Consider the following 19,030-nt stretch of genomic DNA (forward strand, 5'->3'; position numbering starts at 1 on the left):
GGAACGACACCTATAGGGGCGTGGGGCGGCGAAACTCTGGCAAGTGTGGGCCTGGTCTTGGCTCCGTAGATGTCCCCGACAAGGGTCTTGTCGGGGTCTCGTGGACGTCCCTGGCAAGGGTCTTGCCGAGGGCTTGCGAGCATCCCCGGAAAGGGTCTTGCCGGGGGTCTTCGGTCGTCCCCGGCAAGATCTTGCCGGGGGTCTTCATCTTCTGGTGCTCATCTAGGCTTGCAGGCCTTTGGGCTTCACAAAGATTAGCATGCCACCATGCAGACGCTCCCGAGCCTTGGTCTTGACGTTGTCGATGGCGCCATAACTCTCAGGCTCAAGGGTGGCGGTATTGCTGGTGTTGGGCGAGTTGCCCTGGCAAGTCTCTTGCTGGGGCCATGTAGGCCGTCCCGGCAAGGCTTTTGCTGGGGGAAGCCCATCTTGTCCCTTTGCTCTTTATGCTTCTGGCATGAGTGTTTCCTCAGCAGCCTTGTACCTTTGCTTCCTCTACCCTGCCAAGCCCGGCCGCAGCTGTGGCTACGACTGCCCGTGCACAAGTAAAGGGGTACAGAAAGGCCCCTACTTTTGTACACTGACACCTAGTTACGTTGTGATGTTTGATAGCACACAAAGTGTTCCTCCGGTATTCGGGAGTTGCATAATCTCATAGTCAGAGGAATATGTATAAGTTATGAAGAAAGCAATAGCAATAAAACTAAACGATCATTATGCTAAGCTAACATATGGGTCTTGTCCATCACATCATTCTCTAATGATGTGTTCCCGTTCATCAAATGACAACACATGTCTATGGTCAGGAATCTTAACCATCTTTGATTAACGAGCTAGTTAAGTAGAGGCATACTAGGGACACTCTGTTTGTCTATGTATTCACACATGCACTAAGTTTCCGGTTAATACAATTCTAGCATGAATAATAAACACTTATCATGATATAAGGAAATATATAAATAGCAACTTTAATATTGCCTCCAGGGCATATTTCCTTCAGATAGGACATGAGTGAATACCAATCCTACATTTAGCTCTTTGTGGGTTCAACATTCCATACTTCCACCTCCATCACTGGAAAGTGCCACGACAATTCCTTGCACTCGAGGATTATCAAACTCTTTTCTGGCATTGTTGCTAGGGAGCAATAGTGTAGGGTGAATATTCTCGTGTTCGCTTGTTTTCTTTTTATCACTAAGTAGATTTTATTTTCTGTTCTTAGTTGTTTTCTATCTTTAGTTATGGGTTGAAAACGTAAAATTTCAAAAAAGATGTACTTGCACTCTCATGCCTAGCTTTTAAAAAAAGCACTGCGTGGGAGACAATCGGGAAGTTTTAGAGAGTGTTTATGTTCTTTTGTGTGCCTTTAAACTTTTCAAAAATAAACAAATAAATGAATAAAGAGGGGAATCTAAATTTTTTCAAAAAGAGAAGTGATTGAAATGTTATGCATTGAAGAAGTGAGGGTTGACCTTGAACACTTGTATTCATGTTCATGAAGACAATGTAAATATTTTCATGGAAGTTTCTCATAAAAATAATTACCCACTTGCACAAACCAGTGTACCATAAAAATAAAATGCCAAGGCTTGCCATAGGATATTGCAATTGCAAGTTTGCTATGTTTTGTGTAGAAATAGAAACTTTTACCTCTAATATTTGAATTAATTCTCTATAGTGGAACGTGATCAATTTCCTAATTTTTTACATAGTACTGCCAAGTCCTCTATTATGTCCTAATTTTTTAGAATTGTAAGATTTACAACAGTATGCGTATTAATTGACAGATAGATGTTATAATTTTGTTATCTATTAATACTTGAGTATTCAAGGCTTATATTGGGGGGGGGGGGTATAACTTGTGGAAATGAAAGTATACAATAGATAATGTTTGAAAATGATTATGCATCTTGCCTTGACAGTACATGATAGGTGATTTATATTTATGTATACTAACCTCTCTGATAAGCTTTGCGAAGTCTTGTGTGGATAAAGTTTTTAAGACCCAGGAAAGACAACGATCTGAGAGAAAGTTGGAGAGATACAAGAAAGCTTGGGGATTCTGAAGGCATCCCCGAGAAATTATTTGAAGAGGTCCCAAGCTCCAATCTTGGGGATGTCCCGGCATCCCCTTCATCTTTTTCAACAACTATAGGTATGTCTCAGTTGGACCTAAGTTTTTATTTGTGCACATGATACCCGTAAATCCTTTGAGCATCATTTTTTCCTTTAAATAAACAAAACACCATACTGGTTGGGGATGATTTTCTATGGTCCTTGGTTGTTTAATTTATAGAATGCTCTTTGCGCTTCACTTAAATCTTTGGAGTTTGACTATTTAAAGAAGGCTCCGTTTGCTTGACTTATATTTTGAGTTTGGATACCAGTCTCTCTTTAGTTATGATATTTATAGAATGCTCTATGAATTTCACTTATATTTTTTAGAGTATGGATGAAATTATCATTAAAAGTGGGTTTGAAGAAGTCAACTCTACATATTATGGATCCCACTATTTTGAAGGGTGACAATTGACCATGTGGATTATGCAATTTTTAAAAGTGGGTTGGAAGAGGTCAAAGTGTAGTCATTGGTGTTGATCCCACTATCTTGGAGATTCCCTCATATGATCATTTACTCTTCTGCTTCACTTGTACCTTTGAAATAAAATTTATGAATGAATTGAATGTCATGTGCTTCGTTTACTATATGTATATTGAGAAGTAAAAATGCATCTACACCTTATTGATCAATAGAAATGAAACTATGGTAGTGCATATCTTTAATCAACTAAGGGAGTTGTATTACAAAGAGCAATAGTTGCATTAAGTTAACCCTACTATGTTGTGGTGGTAAGTATCTCTCAGTGAAGGACGGAGGATTGGCTTGACACATGTTTGATAAATTTCAGTTCAGCCTTGGTGGTATTCAGGTTTGTAAGTTATCATGTATATTTCTTCCCCGTAATGTTACTACTAGAGAATGCATGAGTGTGGTTACTGTACTCGTTAAAGTGGCTACTCCCGGTCTTTGGCTAGCCTTTTCCTATACAAAGCAGAAATAATGTTTATGCATCCAAAATCCTTGAAACAATAATGTAATTCTGTATATCCTAAAAAAATATGTATATCCTTGAAACAATAATGTAATGTAATACAACTAATCTCATCCTCAAGCTCACTGTCAGTGGATATCTCATCGTCAGCTAGTTCCATATCAGTGGACAGCAGTATCTGTAATTTTGTATACCCTAAAAAATTGAGCATCCTTTTTTTTGGAGGAGATTAGCTATATATAAAAAAAATGAGCATCTGTATATTCGGTAGCAATGATGTGTGCTGGCAAACGTACGTCGCTGAGACAAAAACGAGGCAAGTGTTGGTTGGTCTCATGTGAAGACTCAGCTGCTGACCAGGGCTCCGCTTTCCCGGACAGGAAACTTCTTTGGTCTCCGCACTCTGCCCAGCCATGGCCGCAGTTGCCATTCCTGGCCGCTCACTGTCACCACCAACCAAAAAGCTCTCCTCCACCAAGCACCATCATCAGCCAGCAGCTGCTGCCGCCTCAGTCCTCACATGGCACCTGCACACCTCGAGAGCACCTACAAAGCATCTCCCTTCCGCAAACCAACGCAGCAGCAGCTTCTTCCCAACACCACCGAGAGTCCCATGGCTGGAGCGCGTCGGTCGGAGCAGTCCCTTGCTGTCGCTGGCTCGACGCGGGATCCCGGCCGGCCCCAGCGCAGGCGGGCCCAATTCCCGCTGTACGCCGAGCTCGCCGCGCTGCTCCCCGGCGACCTCTCTCGGGTACGTACCTGCGTGCTCTCGCCTGAGTCCCCTGGCCTCTTCCCTTCCTCGTCGGTTCTTGATCTTGGGCATTGCCAATGGCGATGCCCTCATCTTCTCCTCTCCGGGAATTACCCTGATTGATCGCCGCGCTGATGCATGCAGGCGAACCAGGTGGAGATCTTGGACGCGGCGGTGGCGCACCTGAAGGTGCTGTCGGACACGGCGGCTGTGCTCGAGGCGTACAGGGCGCTTCAGCGCGACGCGGGGCCTGTGCGCCCAGCAGCTGTCGAGGTGGCGTCACGGGAGGCGGTCTGCATAGCCGTGCGGGCGGCGGCAGTGCGTCCGGGCGCGCTGACGCGCTTGCTCGAAGTGTTCGACCGGCGCGGAGTGGAGGTCCTGGGGGTCACGGTGACGCGCGACGGGCGTGCCGCGACTGCCGATGTCATGGTCACTGCGGCCGCCGCGGCGCCGGAGGTCGTCGAGCTCATCAAGGCGGAGATCGCTGGCATCAAGTGAGCCATGATTGATGCGGCTCGGAGCTAACCTTTTGGCAGTTTGAATTGAGTTTCATCGTTTAATCCCCTACGATGCAGTGGAAACTAATTAGGATTAGACATGCGGAGCCGATGAATGGATGATTGCAACAGCAGAAACTATGGAAAAAATGGTAGATTCAGCGGTTCATGTTGGACTTTTGTTTTGTTTTGATATTGCAGCAACCGAATTTCGATGGAGCAGGAGAAAACGGAACCGGATCCTGTAACATTTTCAATGGATGTCACGTAAGCTACAGTAACCATGACATCCTTTTTCACATCCATATAATTAAACCTAAAATGATTATAATTAATTTGCAAATTATAAATTTACTGTATACATTTACAAAATTAACATACAAAACAAATTATAATGTGATAAAATTATTTATTTATTTATTTTTGTACATGCTGCAGTAACCCGCACAGTAGTTGCTATAGTAACCCTGACTTTCCTTCTTCGCTTTACTCATGTATTTCACTGTAGCTTCGTGACATTCCTTGAGGATGTTAAAGGATCCGCTTCCGGACAAAACTGTCTGTTGCCAAAAGAGGCACACAAAAAAAAGTAATCAACTGTTCTTGTTGCGATTTGACAGTAGTCTAACCGCAATGCTTCACGTGTCTTCGATACACCCGCTAAATACATCAACCGTAAGATCAGCGCGTACCCCTTCATAATTGAAAGCATGATAAACATTAAATAACTTACCTGTTGCCAATTCCCCGCAAAAAAACGCCTCGATCACGTCGCCGTGGTCAAGATATATCTATGCTGTTGGCCATCGTGCAGACATTTGTCTCCTGGCAGCTCGTGACGGTACCCACGGCCACGTTCTCATCAACGTCAAACCGTCAAGGTTCCTATAGTTCCCATATGCATTGAATTGTTGCTCATGCATGTGAGAATCCATGGAGGCCTAAATGTATCTGATCATCTGCCCCACGGCGTCGTCCGGTATTAGACGCCGATGGTGCGGGAACGATGTTGCCGCCTCGGACGTGTCCTCGAACATGTCGGTGATGTTAGAACATTTAGTGTGAGATCAGGTAAATCCGTTCACCTAGATATCCATGAACGTGTCCGGACACGACCGCGGACAGCGCTAGACCCCCTCTCATATGGCGTGTCGGGCAGGCACACTTCTTGAATCTAAACCCTTAAATCCATGCAGATTGCGAACCAACCTGTGGTTAGATGGTTAGAGGGACTGTGGTATTCCCAGCTCATCAGGATTCAAATCCTGGTGCTCGCATTTATTTCTGGATTTATTTCAGGATTTCCAGCGATGCACATTTAGTGGAAGGAGACGTTCCCGTCGACGACGAGGTGCCTACGATGACTTCGTAAATTTCAAGATGATATGCCGGGTCAGTCTTCGTAAATTCATAGGGGTGAGTATATGCGCGTGTATATGAGCGCTTATGTCTGTATTGATATTTAAAAAAAATCCATGCAGATTCTTGTACGTCCATTATAAACATTAATATCACACGTAAATGACATCTGTTGGTAGCAACAATATATAGTTCAAATATAAAATTTACTTTAAGTGAATAATTTAAACATTAACTCTTTGGTTTTCAAGAAGCACTCAGCACAAGAATGATGTGCATGCTTTCATTGCGATAAGTGCAAAAAAAAGGGAAGAAGGAGAAGTGAAAAGGCTATGAACAATCCAGATGCACCTACGACCGCCAGCAATAAATAGGCCGGCCATATAGATGTTCTGTCTATACACTATACACCGACCCTAGTCTAATGTGGTGGCTCTGTTTCGATCAGACACGAGGTCACTTGTTCAAGTACTAGGATATTCTTCTATTTTGCATGTTTTTCCTTGTCGATCGATAGGCCCACATGTCATCTTTATGGCCCTGGTGGCTCTGTCTCGACCAGACACGAGGTCTCTTGTTCAAACACCGACGATTCATCTATATTTGCCTTTTTCTCCTACCAACAAATAGGCACCACACGTCATATTTTTTTGACAATATCCCCACACTTGGCACGGAAGGTAGATGTGTTATGTATAGAGAGCCCTCAGGACCGCATATGAATTGTATTCATGAATATGAGGACCGTAGCGAGGCACTTTGCAAGCTTGAGGACCAATGTGGACGTAACCAGTGAGTTTGAGGACTGTAGATGCACTTTACTCGAAAGAAAACGTATGGTAAGTTGCAAGAAAAACGGTTTGGGATGAGTCCGTTTTTGTAGCCATATGATCGCAATGGAAACGGGTCCGAAAAATACCTAAAGAGGGAGAGCGTGTGTGCGCGTGAGAGAGAGAGAGAGAGAGAGACTTATTGCTACTTGTGAGCTCCTCGAAGAGGAAGGGTGAAGCAGTACTATAGAGATAAGTATTTCCCTCAGTGAGAACCAAGGTTTATCGAACCAAATGAGAACCATGCAAATTCTAGTGAACAGCACCCGCACACACAAAAGCAAATACTAGCACCTATCGCGGGCAAGAAGGTTGTCAATCCCCTTGAGCTCGTTACTTGCAAGGATCAAATCTTGTATAAGTAGATAGATAAATTGCAAAACAAAATAAAAATAAATAAATAAATTGCAGTAAGATATTTTTGGTTTTTATAGTATGATTAAAGTAGACCTAGGGGCCATAGTTTTCACTAGAGGCTTCTCTCTCGAAACAATAACATACGACAGGTAAACAAATTACTGTTGGGCAATTGATAGAAAAGCGCATAGGTATGACATATTCATGACAATGATCATGTATATAGGCATCACGTCTGTGACAAGTAGATCGACTCCTAACTGCATCTACTACTATTACTCCACCAATCGACCGCTATCCAGCATGCATCTATGGTACTAAGCTCATGACAAACAGAGTAACACCTTAAGTAAGATGACATGATCTAGACAAAGTAAACTCAAGCAATATGATTAAACCCCGTTGTTTTACCCTTAATAGCAATAATGCAATACGTGCTCGCTACCCCTTCTATCATTGGGTGAGGACGCCGCAAGATTGAACCCTTACAAAATACCTCTCCCACTGAAGATAAATCAATATAGTTGGCCAAACCATACGGATAGATCGGAGAGGAATACAAAGCTATAACAATCATGCATAATAAAGTTTAGAAAAGACTCAATTACCTTCAATGAATAATCTGATCATAAATCTACAATTCATCGGATCCCAACAAACACACCAAAAAAGAAGATTACATCGGATAGAGCTCTAAGAAGATCGAGGAGAATATTGTATTGAAGATCAAAAAGACAAAAGAATCCATCTAGCTACTAGCTATGAACCCATACACTGGTACAGCGAGCTGCTATAGAAACAGTTTTTAACCCCTTTCTGTGACGCCATTTTAAACCTTCGCCAGGCGAGTGTTGGCGATAGGGGGGTCCTCCCCACACGGCCCAAAAACCATTGGGGATAGGGAGCCATGATGCATACAATTGTCCCTATAAAACTGTTTCTGACATCTCGAATATCGCAAACGCTCCATCCTTGATACTCGTTTGTGCTCGCATTGCCATCGCAGTCGGTATTCTGTGATGCTACGTTTACGATGCACGACCCATCACAAACAGTTCATGATTATAGAATGTGTATGATAAGCAGACAATCACACACATTTACTTTTCCTTGACTGTATACGACTCGAAGTAAGAGTGCATACAGTTGTTCCTATAAAACGGTATGCGAAGCTTGAATATATCCCACACGATTCATCCACTGATGACCCATAAGTATAAGAGATCAATTGTAGCTCTTTTAGATAAGTAAGAGTGTCTAACCCAACAAGGAGCAGAAGGAAATGACAAGTGGTTTTCAGCAAGGTAATGTATGCAAGTGCTGAAATTGTAAGTAGCAGAGTAGTTTGATATCAAGATAATCTGTAACGAGCAAGTAACGATAATAGTAGCAAAAGTGCAGCAAGGTATCCCAATCCTTTTGAGGCAAAGGACATGCCAAAACGGTTTCTTATGATAAGCAAAGCGTCCTTGAGGGTACACGGAATTTTCATCTAGTCACTTTCACCATGTTGGTTTGATTTGTGTTCGCTACTTTGATAATTTGATATGTGGGTGGACCGGTGCTTAGGTGCTATTCTTACTTGAACAAATCTTCTACTTATGATTAACCCTCCCGTAAACATCCGCAACTACGAGCAAAGTATTAAGATTAAATTCTAACCATAGCATTAAACTTTTGGATCCAATCGGTCCCTTATGGAATAGCGCATAAAATGTGGTTTAAGCTTCTGTCACTCTCGCAACCCATCATCTAATTGCTACTACACAATGCATTCCCTTAGGCCCAAATATGGTGAAGTGTCATGTAGTTGACGTTCACATGACACCACTAAGGGAATCACAACATACACACTATCAAAATATCGAACACATATCAAGTTCACATGATTACTTGCAACATGATTTCTCCCGTGACCTCAACAACAAGAGTAACTACTCACAAATGATAATCATGCTCAAGATCAGAGGGGTATTAAATAGCATATTGGATCTGAACATATAATCTTCCACCAAATCCATATAGTAATCAACTATAAGATGTAATCAACACTACTAGTCACCCACAAGCACCAATCTATGGTTCCGGTAACAAGATTGAACACAATGATACGTCCATTTTGCATCATGCTTTTATATCAATATTTATTACATTATGGGCTGTTATTACACATTATGTCACAATACTTATGCCTATTCTCTCTTATTTTACAAGGTTTGCATAAAGAGGGAGAATGCCGGCAGCTGGGATTCTGGGCTGGAAAAGGAGCAAATATTAGAGACCTATTATGCACAGCTCCAAAAGTCCTGAAACTTCACGGAAGGCATTTTCAGAATATATAAAAAAAACTCAGCGGAAGAAATTCACCAGGGGGGCCACACCCTACCCACGAGGGTGGGGGGCGCGCCCTACCCACTGGGCGCGCCCCCTACCTCGTGGGCCCCCTGGTGGCCCTCCGGTGGCCATCTTCTGCTATATGAAGTCTTTCAATGGGAAAAAAATAAGAAGCCATCTTCTCGGACGAAACTCTGCCACCACGAGGCGGAACCTTAGCAGAACCAATCTAGGGCTCTGGCGGAGCTGTTCTGCCGGGGAAACTTCCCTCCCGGAGGGGGAAATCATTGTAAGTGCATCTAGTGCCCCTTAGTGATTTTGGTGTATCGAAGACTTATAGGTTAAGTGACTAATGCGTTTGTGAGTGTACACAGGTCTATAAGTCTATGAGGAGTTTGATATTTACAGAGAAAGTCGACCCCTGAAAATGAAGTTCTTCGACTGGAGACTTTGAATCTCTAACGACTTTCTGAAGACTTTGAAAGTGAAGAAATTGGTGTGACCGTGAAGACTTGGTATTCATTCAAGGAACATGAAGTGTGAAGACTTTTGTTTTCGTAGTTTCATTTTCTCTTTCTTGAGTCATAGGAAACACCGTACTGTTAAAAGGGCTCGAGGAAATACTAAGGAAAAATTTCCATGTGATGATCAACTCAAAATCCTACACCTACCAATCCCTTCGAGTGAAGCCATTGGAAATCTCATACAGTTCAGTCAATTTCTTTAGTGACAGAGACGAAGTTCTTCTGGTCTCTGAGGAATTTGTTCTGACTGAGGAGTTAGGAATTCGCCAGTGCGGATTACCTACACAGTGAGGAACATGATAGCCCTGAGGATTTTGCTACTTAAAATTCTGACCGTTGCTGTGCTATGCGCCAGCTGTCCCAAAATATCTATCCACCTAACGGTCATATCATTGAAGGGCATTTATGTCTTATCATCTCGGGCTGCTCCCTAGGCTATAAATAGCCCCCCCTACAACCACTAGCTGGTTGGCTTCTCTGAGAGAAACTGACACTTGTCATTTGAGAGCAACCCATCCTCCGAGGACTTTGAGCGAAAATCATCAAGTGAGGAAAAACCCAAACCCAAACACCTACAAACCTCAAGTGTTTGAGCATCACTAAAGAGATTGATCCTGCGTGGATCCGACGCTTGTTACCTTTGAAGACTGTGCTTCTTCCAGATGGTTAGGCGTCATGGTCTAGAGCATCCAAGAGGAATTGTGGATCGCCGAGTGACCAAGTTTGTGAAGGTTCGGAAGTCACCTGAAGACTTACCAAGAGTGATTGGACGAGGTCTGTGTGACCTTAGTTCAAGGAGAATACGGTGAGGACTTGGTGTCCTGAGCTGCGTGCTCAGGACTGGGTGTCCGGGACTGCGTGTCCTCGAGTTTAAATACTCAGCCGCTCCAACCAGACGTACAACTGAGACAACAGTTGGAACTGGTCTACCGAATCATTGTCTTCACCAAGCTTACTGGTTCTATTTCCTCAACTCTTTCATTTCCTCATAACTGTGTTGTGTGCTTGTTCATATCTGTGTTTGAAGACTTTGACTGAAGACTTTCTCAATTTCCTCAGTTCAATTTCTTCAGTCTGTTTGTCTTCATCCTGTGTTATCTTGTGCTTACGCTACCTGTACTCTGTGCCTGACTTCATTTCATCATGATGACCATGCTTGTATTCTGTTATGTTTACTTTTGAGTACTTATTCCGCTGCTAGTAGTTCTTCGTTAAGGAATTTCCTCACCGGCAAATTCCTCAGTGAAGAATTTCATAAAAATCGCCTATTCACCCCCCTCTAGTCGATATAATGCACTTTCAATTGGTATCAGAGCAAGGTACTCCCTTGTTCTGTGTGATTTTGGTTTAACCGCCTGGAGTTTAGTTATGTCGACCGCAGGTACGAAGAAAGTGACATGCCCCATCTTTGACGGTCATGAATATCCCAAGTGGAAGTCCATGATGAAGAAGCGCCTCATGGCGATGAACAGTGAGCTGTGGACCGTCACTGAGATTGGTCTGACCGATCTATGCAATATGGCGGAAGCTGATGACATTCGCAAGTACACTCTTCTCAACCTCACGGCGAAGGATGTCATCTGCTCCTGTCTCTCTCAAAATCAGTTCAGGAATATCATGCATCTCGATCATGCGAAGCTCATCTGGGCCGTCTCTTTGAGGTCTATGAAGGTCATCGAACCTGTCATGATCCTTGGTTTGAGGACTTCAAGGAATCTCTCAAAGCGATGACATTCGAACCAGAATCATCATCTTCTGCATCATGCCTTATGGCAAAAGATGCTGAGGTAACTGAATGCTACCTATCCGAGTCTAGTGATGATGAATTTGGTGATGAATTTGGACCCAGCTATGCCAAACTTGCTTCCCTTGCCACTAAACAACAAAGAGCTTTGGAAAAAGTTCACTACATGCTAAATAAGAACGATGATATGTTGGGTGAAGAAATGGATCAGTCAAAAGCTTTGGCTGAAAGTCTTCAGAGACTTCATACTAAGTATGACACCCTTCAAGATCAACATAACACTCTTTTATCTGATCATGAGAAGCTTTCTTATGAATTTCTTCAAAGAAAGCAAGATCTTTAGAAGCTAAGAGTGAGTTATGAAGATCTTCAGAAGGAGCGCGATTCATTACTTGCTCAACAAATCAGCGCTTCTCAGGAAGAATTTGTTCCTCCATGTTTGAAATGCATTGAACGTGAATCTGCTAATTCTTCACCTGAATGTTCAAATGCTGCTAATGTTTCAAATTCTTCACATGCCTCTACTATCACTAATTCCTCATTTGAGGACATTGCTAGTATCATTGACGATGCATGGCTGAAGGAATTGTACATGACAGGCATGTACAAAAGCCTCAAAGGGCATCAGACTCTTTGTGATGTGCTTAAAAAGCAAATCCTCAACAGGAACCCTAAGAAAGAGGGTATTGCCTTTGAGAGGAAACTCAATACTGATGGTACATATTGGAAGCCTGAGCAGTACCCCAAAACTACATGGGTTGTTGCAAAGGGACCTCCATTTGATCCATCTAACTTATCTGGATTTGCATGTGAATCTCCTCGTTCTGATGATGAGTCATTTGACTCCAACTATAAACTGTTCAAAAACCAGAATGGTGAAGTATTTGCTAGATATGTTAGCACTAACTGCAGGAATGGCTCCCCTATGAAGAAAATCTGGGTTCCCAAAAGATGCCTTGAAAATCTTCAGGTGAATGTCATCATGACGCCACCTGTGAAGAATAGGAAACCCAGATCAAATTCCTCATATGGACAAAATTCTTCATATGGATCGAAGTCCTCATACGGACCAAACTCCTCACATGGATCATATTCCTCAAAAGGATCAAAGTCCTCATATGAACATCATTGTGCTAACCCGTCTGTTTCGCAGGGAAGATCTAAGGATTATGGATATGTGCATTATTCTTCAAATCATTATTTCTATAAGTCATCGAAGAATTTCTCTGCTTACTCTTATGCTTACTCTAACCCCTCCTATGTGAAACGAAATGGACTGGCTTCTATGCCATCCTTCTCGTATGGAGCTCGCAGAATGATGAACTCTTTGCCACCCCTTCAGATGTGGGTGGTGAAGAAAAGGAACTAATCTCTTCTGCAGGGTCAGGTCTCCAGACGTACGTAATCGTCTGAAGAATTTGCTGGAGACCTAAGTATGCCTGATAGGACGCAGGCTAATCATGAAGAAATGAACTTTCATTTCTCACGTCCTCATATTGCTTTATCTGTTCTTTTGCTTGATGAAATTGATCTGATGAATTGATGTCATATTCTTCACTGATGAAGTATATGAGTTTGTAAGCTGCACTGATTCATCTGCAGGATGATCAACCCAAAGCCACTGAGTGGGTCCTCGATAGTGGATGTACAAATCACATGACTGGTGACAAGAATCTATTGATGGATGCTCCATTATCTCCGTCGCATCTGAAGCATATCATCTTTGCTGACAAAGGCAAAAGTCAGGTATTGGGTGTAGGTAAGGTTGCGATCACAAAGGATCGACACATGGACAAAGTCATGCTTGTTGAGTCCTTAGGATACAACTTATGTCTGTCTCAATGCTTTGTGATCTTGATATGGTTGTTGTCTTTGGCAAATACCGTTGTATTGTGGTTATGGAAGCTGACAATTCCAAAGTCTTCGAAGGCTTTAGGAGAGGAGACCTGTATATTTTTGATTTCTCTACAGGACCACAACCAGCCGTGTGTCTACTTGCAAAAGCTTCAGAAGGCTGGCTCTGGCATCAATGACTTGGTCATGCAGGCATGAGGAATTTGCACACGTTTGCGAAGAAGAAGCATGTCATTGGCATTGAGAATGTCAAATTCCTCAAGGATCACCTATGCGAAGCCTGTGAAGCTGGGAAGATGACAAAGGCTAAGCATCCAGCGAAGACTATCATGACCACTACTCGTCCATTTGAACTGCTTCACATGGATCTCTTTTATCCTAATCATTATTCCGCTGTTTCAAATGATGCATCTCAATATGGCTTTGTTATTGTTGATGATTACTCTCGATACACATGGGGACACATTGTTACTTACAAACATGAAGTGCAGGAAGTCTTCAAACGATTTTCCTTGAGGGCTTCAACCAACTTTGGTGTGAAGATCAAGCACATCAGAAGTGACAATGGCACTGAGTTCAAGAATTCTGGTCTCGATGACTATCTTGATGAACTTGGTATTACTCATGAGTTATCTGCTCATTACACTCCTTAGCAGAACGGCGTCGTGGAGCGCAAGAACAGGACTCTTGCTGAGATGGCTTGCACTATGCTTGATGAATACAAAACGCCTCGTCGGTTCTGGATTGAGGCAATTGATACTGCGTGCCACATCATCAACAAAGTATATCTTCACAAATTCTTCAAGAATACTGCCTATGAACTCCTCACTGATAAGAAACCCAATGTAAGTTATTTCAAAGTATTCGGTGCTAAATGTTGGATTAGAGATCCTCATCCCAACTCAAAATTTGCACCGAAAGCACATGAAGGTTTTATGCTTGGTTACGGAAAGGACTCGCACACCTACAGAGTCTTCAACAACGTTCTTCACAAGGTTGTTGAAACTGTAGATGTGCGGTTCGATAAAACTAATGGCTCGCAAAGAGAGCACCTACCTACTGTGATAGATGAACCAACACCTGAGGAAACTATCAAGTTCAAGGCTACTAAGGATGTCATTCCTACTGAAGAATCTGTTGAAGAATTCATTCTAGAACATGAAGAACGTCGAGCTAATGCACTTGAAGAAAATATTGAAAAAATGGTGCTGAAGAGAATGCTGATCAAATTCCTCAACGACAACCAGCTCATCCTCGCATTGCAAAAGAAGTGCAAGTTGAAAAGATCATCAATGACATCAAAGCGCCAGGTCCTCTCACACGCTCAAAAGCTTCACATTTATCTAACTTTTGTGGGCACTATGCTTTTGTCTCTATCACAGAGCCCACTAAGGTAGATGAAGCATTTTTGGAGCCTGAGTGGATTCAGGCCATGCAAGAAGAACTACATCAGTTCGAGCTCAACAATGTCTGGGAACTGGTCAAACGTCCAGATCCTCGCAAGCACAATATCATTGGCACAAAGTGGATCTACCATAACAAGCAAGATGAAAATGGCCTTGTGGTGAGGAATAAGGCACGGCTCGTAGCTCAAGGCTACACACAGGTTGAAGGAATTGATTTCGATGAAACTTTTGCACCTGTTGCTAGACTTGAGGCTATTCGCATATTACTTGCTTATGCTAACCATCATGATATCACTTTATATCAAATGGATGTGAAAAGTGCATTCCTCAATTGTAAGCTTGAGGAAGAAGTATATGTTGCTCAAACCCCAGGTTTTGAAGATCCAAAGAATCCTAACAAAGTCTTCAGACTCAACAAGGCCCTCTATGGCCTCAAGTAGGCCCCACAGGCATGGTATGATACCTTGAAGGAATTCTTCATGAAGAAAGGCTTCAAACCCGGTTCACTCGACCCTACTCTTTTCACTAAATCTTATGATGGTGAATTGTTTGTGTGCCAAATATATGTTGATGATATTATCTTTGGCTGTACTGACCAACGTTATAGTGATGAATTTGCCTATATGATGAGTGAAGAATATCAAATGTCTATGATGGGAGAGTTGAAATTCTTCTTAGGTCTTCAAATTCGTCAACAACGCAATGGCATATTCATATCTCAGGAGAAATACCTCAAGGATGTACTGAGGAAATTCGGCATGCAAGATTGCAAAGGCCTCAAAATTCCTATGCCCACAAATGGCCATCTATGCACTGATGAAAATGGTATCGACTTCGATCATAAGGTATACCGCTCCATGATTGGCTCTTTATTGTACTTATGTGCATCTAGGCCAGATATAATGCTTAGTGTTTGCATGTGTGCCCGATTTCAAGCTACACCGAAGGAATCACACCATAAGGCTGTGAAGCATATTCTTCGATATCTAGCTCACACACCAACACTAGGATTATGGTATCCCAAGGGCTCGGCTTTTGATCTCATTGGATATTCTGACTCTGACTATGCTGGTGATCGTGTGGACCGCAAGTCAACATCTGGTACATGTCATTTCCTTGGACGATCTTTGGTCTGTTGGTCCTTGAAGAAACAGAATTGCGTATCACTATCTACTGCTGAAGCTGAGTATATTGCCGCTGGTTCTTGCTGTGCTCAATTGCTATGGATGAAGCAAACTCTCAAGGACTACGGCGTCAACATGAAGAATGTGCCTCTCTTCTATGACAATGAGAGTGCCATCAAGATTGCTCACAACCCAGTTCAGCACTCGAAGACAAAAGCACATTCAGATTCGTCATCATTTTCTTCGTGATCATGTGTTGAAGGGCGACATTTCTATTGAGCATGTGAAGACTGAAGAACAGCTAGCCGATATCTTCACAAAGCTCTTGGATGAGAAGAGATTTAGCAAGTTGCGGTGTGAGCTAAATATCCTAAAATCTTCGAATGTTCTTTGAAAAGGACACTCATCCTAACACTTATGCAAAATTGATGACTTAGATGTGCAACACACGAAGAAACATTTTTCTTCAATCAATGAAGAATAACACTCTTAGTGTGAAGAAATTAACGAAGAATTTGATTCTCAGAACCCTACGATAATTGTACGCGGTGTCTGAAATCATCATTCTTATACGGTGGGTCACGCCACCACCAAAAGTTGAAATTCCACAATTGTTCATATTCTTCAACTTTGCATTGTCTTCACAGTTTCCGTCGTTTTTCTTCATTGGCTATATATATATAAGATTATGTCCTCTACATCATTCACTTATTGCTAATTCTTCAAGTTGGTTTTTCTGCTAAGTGAATGTGATCGGACCCTTCCCCTCTATGCTATACTCAACCCAATCTATTCACAAATTCTTCATGTGCGTTCTATTTGAAACTCATTCAAAATCTTCACTGTGTCCTTGTCAGCTGAAGAAATTGCGAATGGAACTTTAAAACCTATCTTATCTAAATTTTCAGCTTTGTCGCTCAAACCGTTCTGCATCCCACGATATACTTATCCTTTCACCCACGATCGCACACGATCTCCACCTCTCAGTACGTGGGTGACACATGTCAAGCGAATGAGAAGGGTCAGGGGCACGTTCGTCCAATTTCTTCAGGCAAACAGTCTTTCACTGTGGCTATAAATACCCCTCTTCCCCTTCCTCACTTCTTTTACTCCGCTCGACCTCTCTCCAGCTCGAGCTTCTCAAACCCTAGCGCCACCGCTACTTCATCATCGCCGGTGAGGAAGAGCTTCACTGCCTCGACCTCGTCGCCGACGTACTCGCGCCGACCACGGAAATCTTCACTCCACCGCCGCCATAGCCGTCTTCCTCTGCCGAGTTAGGGCGTGGAAGATCTACACAAACGAACTTCACCTCTCCACCTCATTGTTTATCGTGTTCTTCATCCAGGGTAAATTAAAAGTTACTTTTACTACCCTCGTTGATTCGAATGATTATCTACAAAATCTTGAAAGGTGTTTTTCTTCATATCTTCACACACTAAAACACCTTTCATATCATCTGTTCTTGATTCGTTTCTCTAAGCTATGTTTTTCTGCAAGATTCCTCAAATGTGTGGATTTTTGATCTACACATCTCTGGAACCTAAGACAACGAACACTTAGTGAAATTCTTCAAGACTCATCTGGTAAAATTTCTCAAACTTGTTCTTTATAAAACCTTCTGAGAACGCATATGTGTAAGTGCATCTAGTGCCACCCCAAGTTGGTTTTGGAGTATTGACGACAAACCTAGTTGAGGGACTAATGTGTTTGTGAGAATTACAGGATAACACAGGTAGAAGTCCCTCATTGATTCGGTTTTACTACCAGAGATGACCCCTAAAAATGTATGAAGACATTGAAGTCAAAGGTGGTATATGAAGATATTCACATTGAAGACTATGACAAAAGAAGACACGTTATGAAGCCTATGGAGCTCGAAGACTTAGATCTTTTGTAGTTCTTTTTATTTTGTGTTGAGTCATAGGAACCACCGTACTGTTAAGTGGGGTCCAGGAGAACCAGTTAGAATGACTGAAGTGATGCCTAAACCAAAAACCTATGTCTTCGAGTGAAGACAATGAGAGCGAATCTTGTCCAGAGCCGGACAAGTCAGCTTTGCTTGTAGCCCAAGTAAAGTTGCCATGAGAGTTTGAAATCTGACCGTTGAGACACGTGTCAGTTCCTTAGTGACCCAGGGTCATTTTGGACAAATCAGGTCGGGTTGCCAAGTGGCTATAAATAGCCCACCCCCACAACCATAAAGGTGGGCTGCTTAGATTTCAGTGCACGGCTTTTGTCGTTTGAGAGCAACCCACCTCGAAGCCTTTGAGAGAAAATTCCTAGCGAGGAGAAAGCCCTAACCACCCAGAGCCAGAGTAAATTGGGCATCACTTAAGTCTTCTTGTCTGAGGGATCTGAAGACTTATTACACTTGAGGACTGTGCATCCTCTAGACGGTTAGGCGTCGCGTTCAGAGCATCCAAGAGACATTGTGGATTGCCAGTGAACAAAGACTGTGAAGGTTTGGGAGTCTACCTTGAAGACTTACCAGAGTGATTGGGCGAGGACTATGTGACCTTAGCTCAAGGAGAATACGTTGAGGACTTGGTGTCCTGAGCTGCGTGTTCAGGACTGGGTGTCCGGGACTGTGTGTCCTAAGGTTTAAATACCTAGCCGCTCCAACCAGACGTACAGTTGTCACAGCAACTGGAACTGGTCCAAGACATCATTGTCTTCAACGAGTCACTGGTTTCATCTTCACTTCCTTTTACTTACTGTTACTCATTGTGAAGCCATTGCATGCTTGCTATACCTTTTGTCTTCACAACGTAACTGTATGATTTGTTTGGCTTCATAACTTCTTCCTACCTGATCCTTATTACACTGCAGCTACTTGTCATTGTGATTTCACTCTATTGAATACTTGACCATGGCTTGCCAGTGTAATCTAACTTCCGCTGCATAGTGATAGGCTTATCTCTACTATTTGTCTTCATAACTTCCACGTTTTGAAGACTTTCATAAAAATCGCCTATTCACCCCCCCTCTAGTCGATATAACGCACTTTCAATTGGTATCAGAGCAAGGTGCTCCCTTGTTCTGTGTGATTCGGTTTAACCACCTGGAGTTTTAGCTATGTCGACTGCAGGGATAATCAAAGTCTCCGCTGCGTGCCCCGTCTTTGATGGAACTGAATATCCCTACTGGAAGAATAAGATGCATATGCATCTTGAAGCCATTGACGTCGACCTATG

General features: G+C 42.7%; 1 protein-coding gene across 1 annotated transcript; it reads left to right on the forward strand.

Annotated features, from left to right (window-relative positions):
* The first annotated feature begins 3,215 nt into the window (after positions 1 to 3,215).
* LOC125555770 (uncharacterized) lies at positions 3,216 to 4,600 on the forward strand. The gene is made up of 2 exons (XM_048718625.2): positions 3,216 to 3,804; positions 3,949 to 4,600. Exons 1-2 carry the CDS (start codon positions 3,574 to 3,576, stop codon positions 4,300 to 4,302), a joined length of 585 nt encoding a protein of 194 aa, XP_048574582.2. The 5' UTR covers positions 3,216 to 3,573; the 3' UTR covers positions 4,303 to 4,600.
* Positions 4,601 to 19,030: the final 14,430 nt, after the last annotated feature.

Source organism: Triticum urartu, chromosome 5A (assembly GCF_056163025.1).
Source record: "Triticum urartu cultivar PI428250 chromosome 5A, HENAU_Tu73, whole genome shotgun sequence".
Taxonomy (NCBI): domain Eukaryota; kingdom Viridiplantae; phylum Streptophyta; class Magnoliopsida; order Poales; family Poaceae; genus Triticum; species Triticum urartu.

Excerpts from the sequence above, each read along its gene's own strand:
- LOC125555770 (XM_048718625.2), top strand. The coding sequence starts at position 3,574 with ATGGCACCTGCACACCTCGAGAGCACCTACAAAGCATCTCCCTTCCGC. Across the intron at positions 3,805-3,948 it reads TCCCCGGCGACCTCTCTCGG|GCGAACCAGGTGGAGATCTT; the intron begins GTACGTACCTGC and ends TGATGCATGCAG.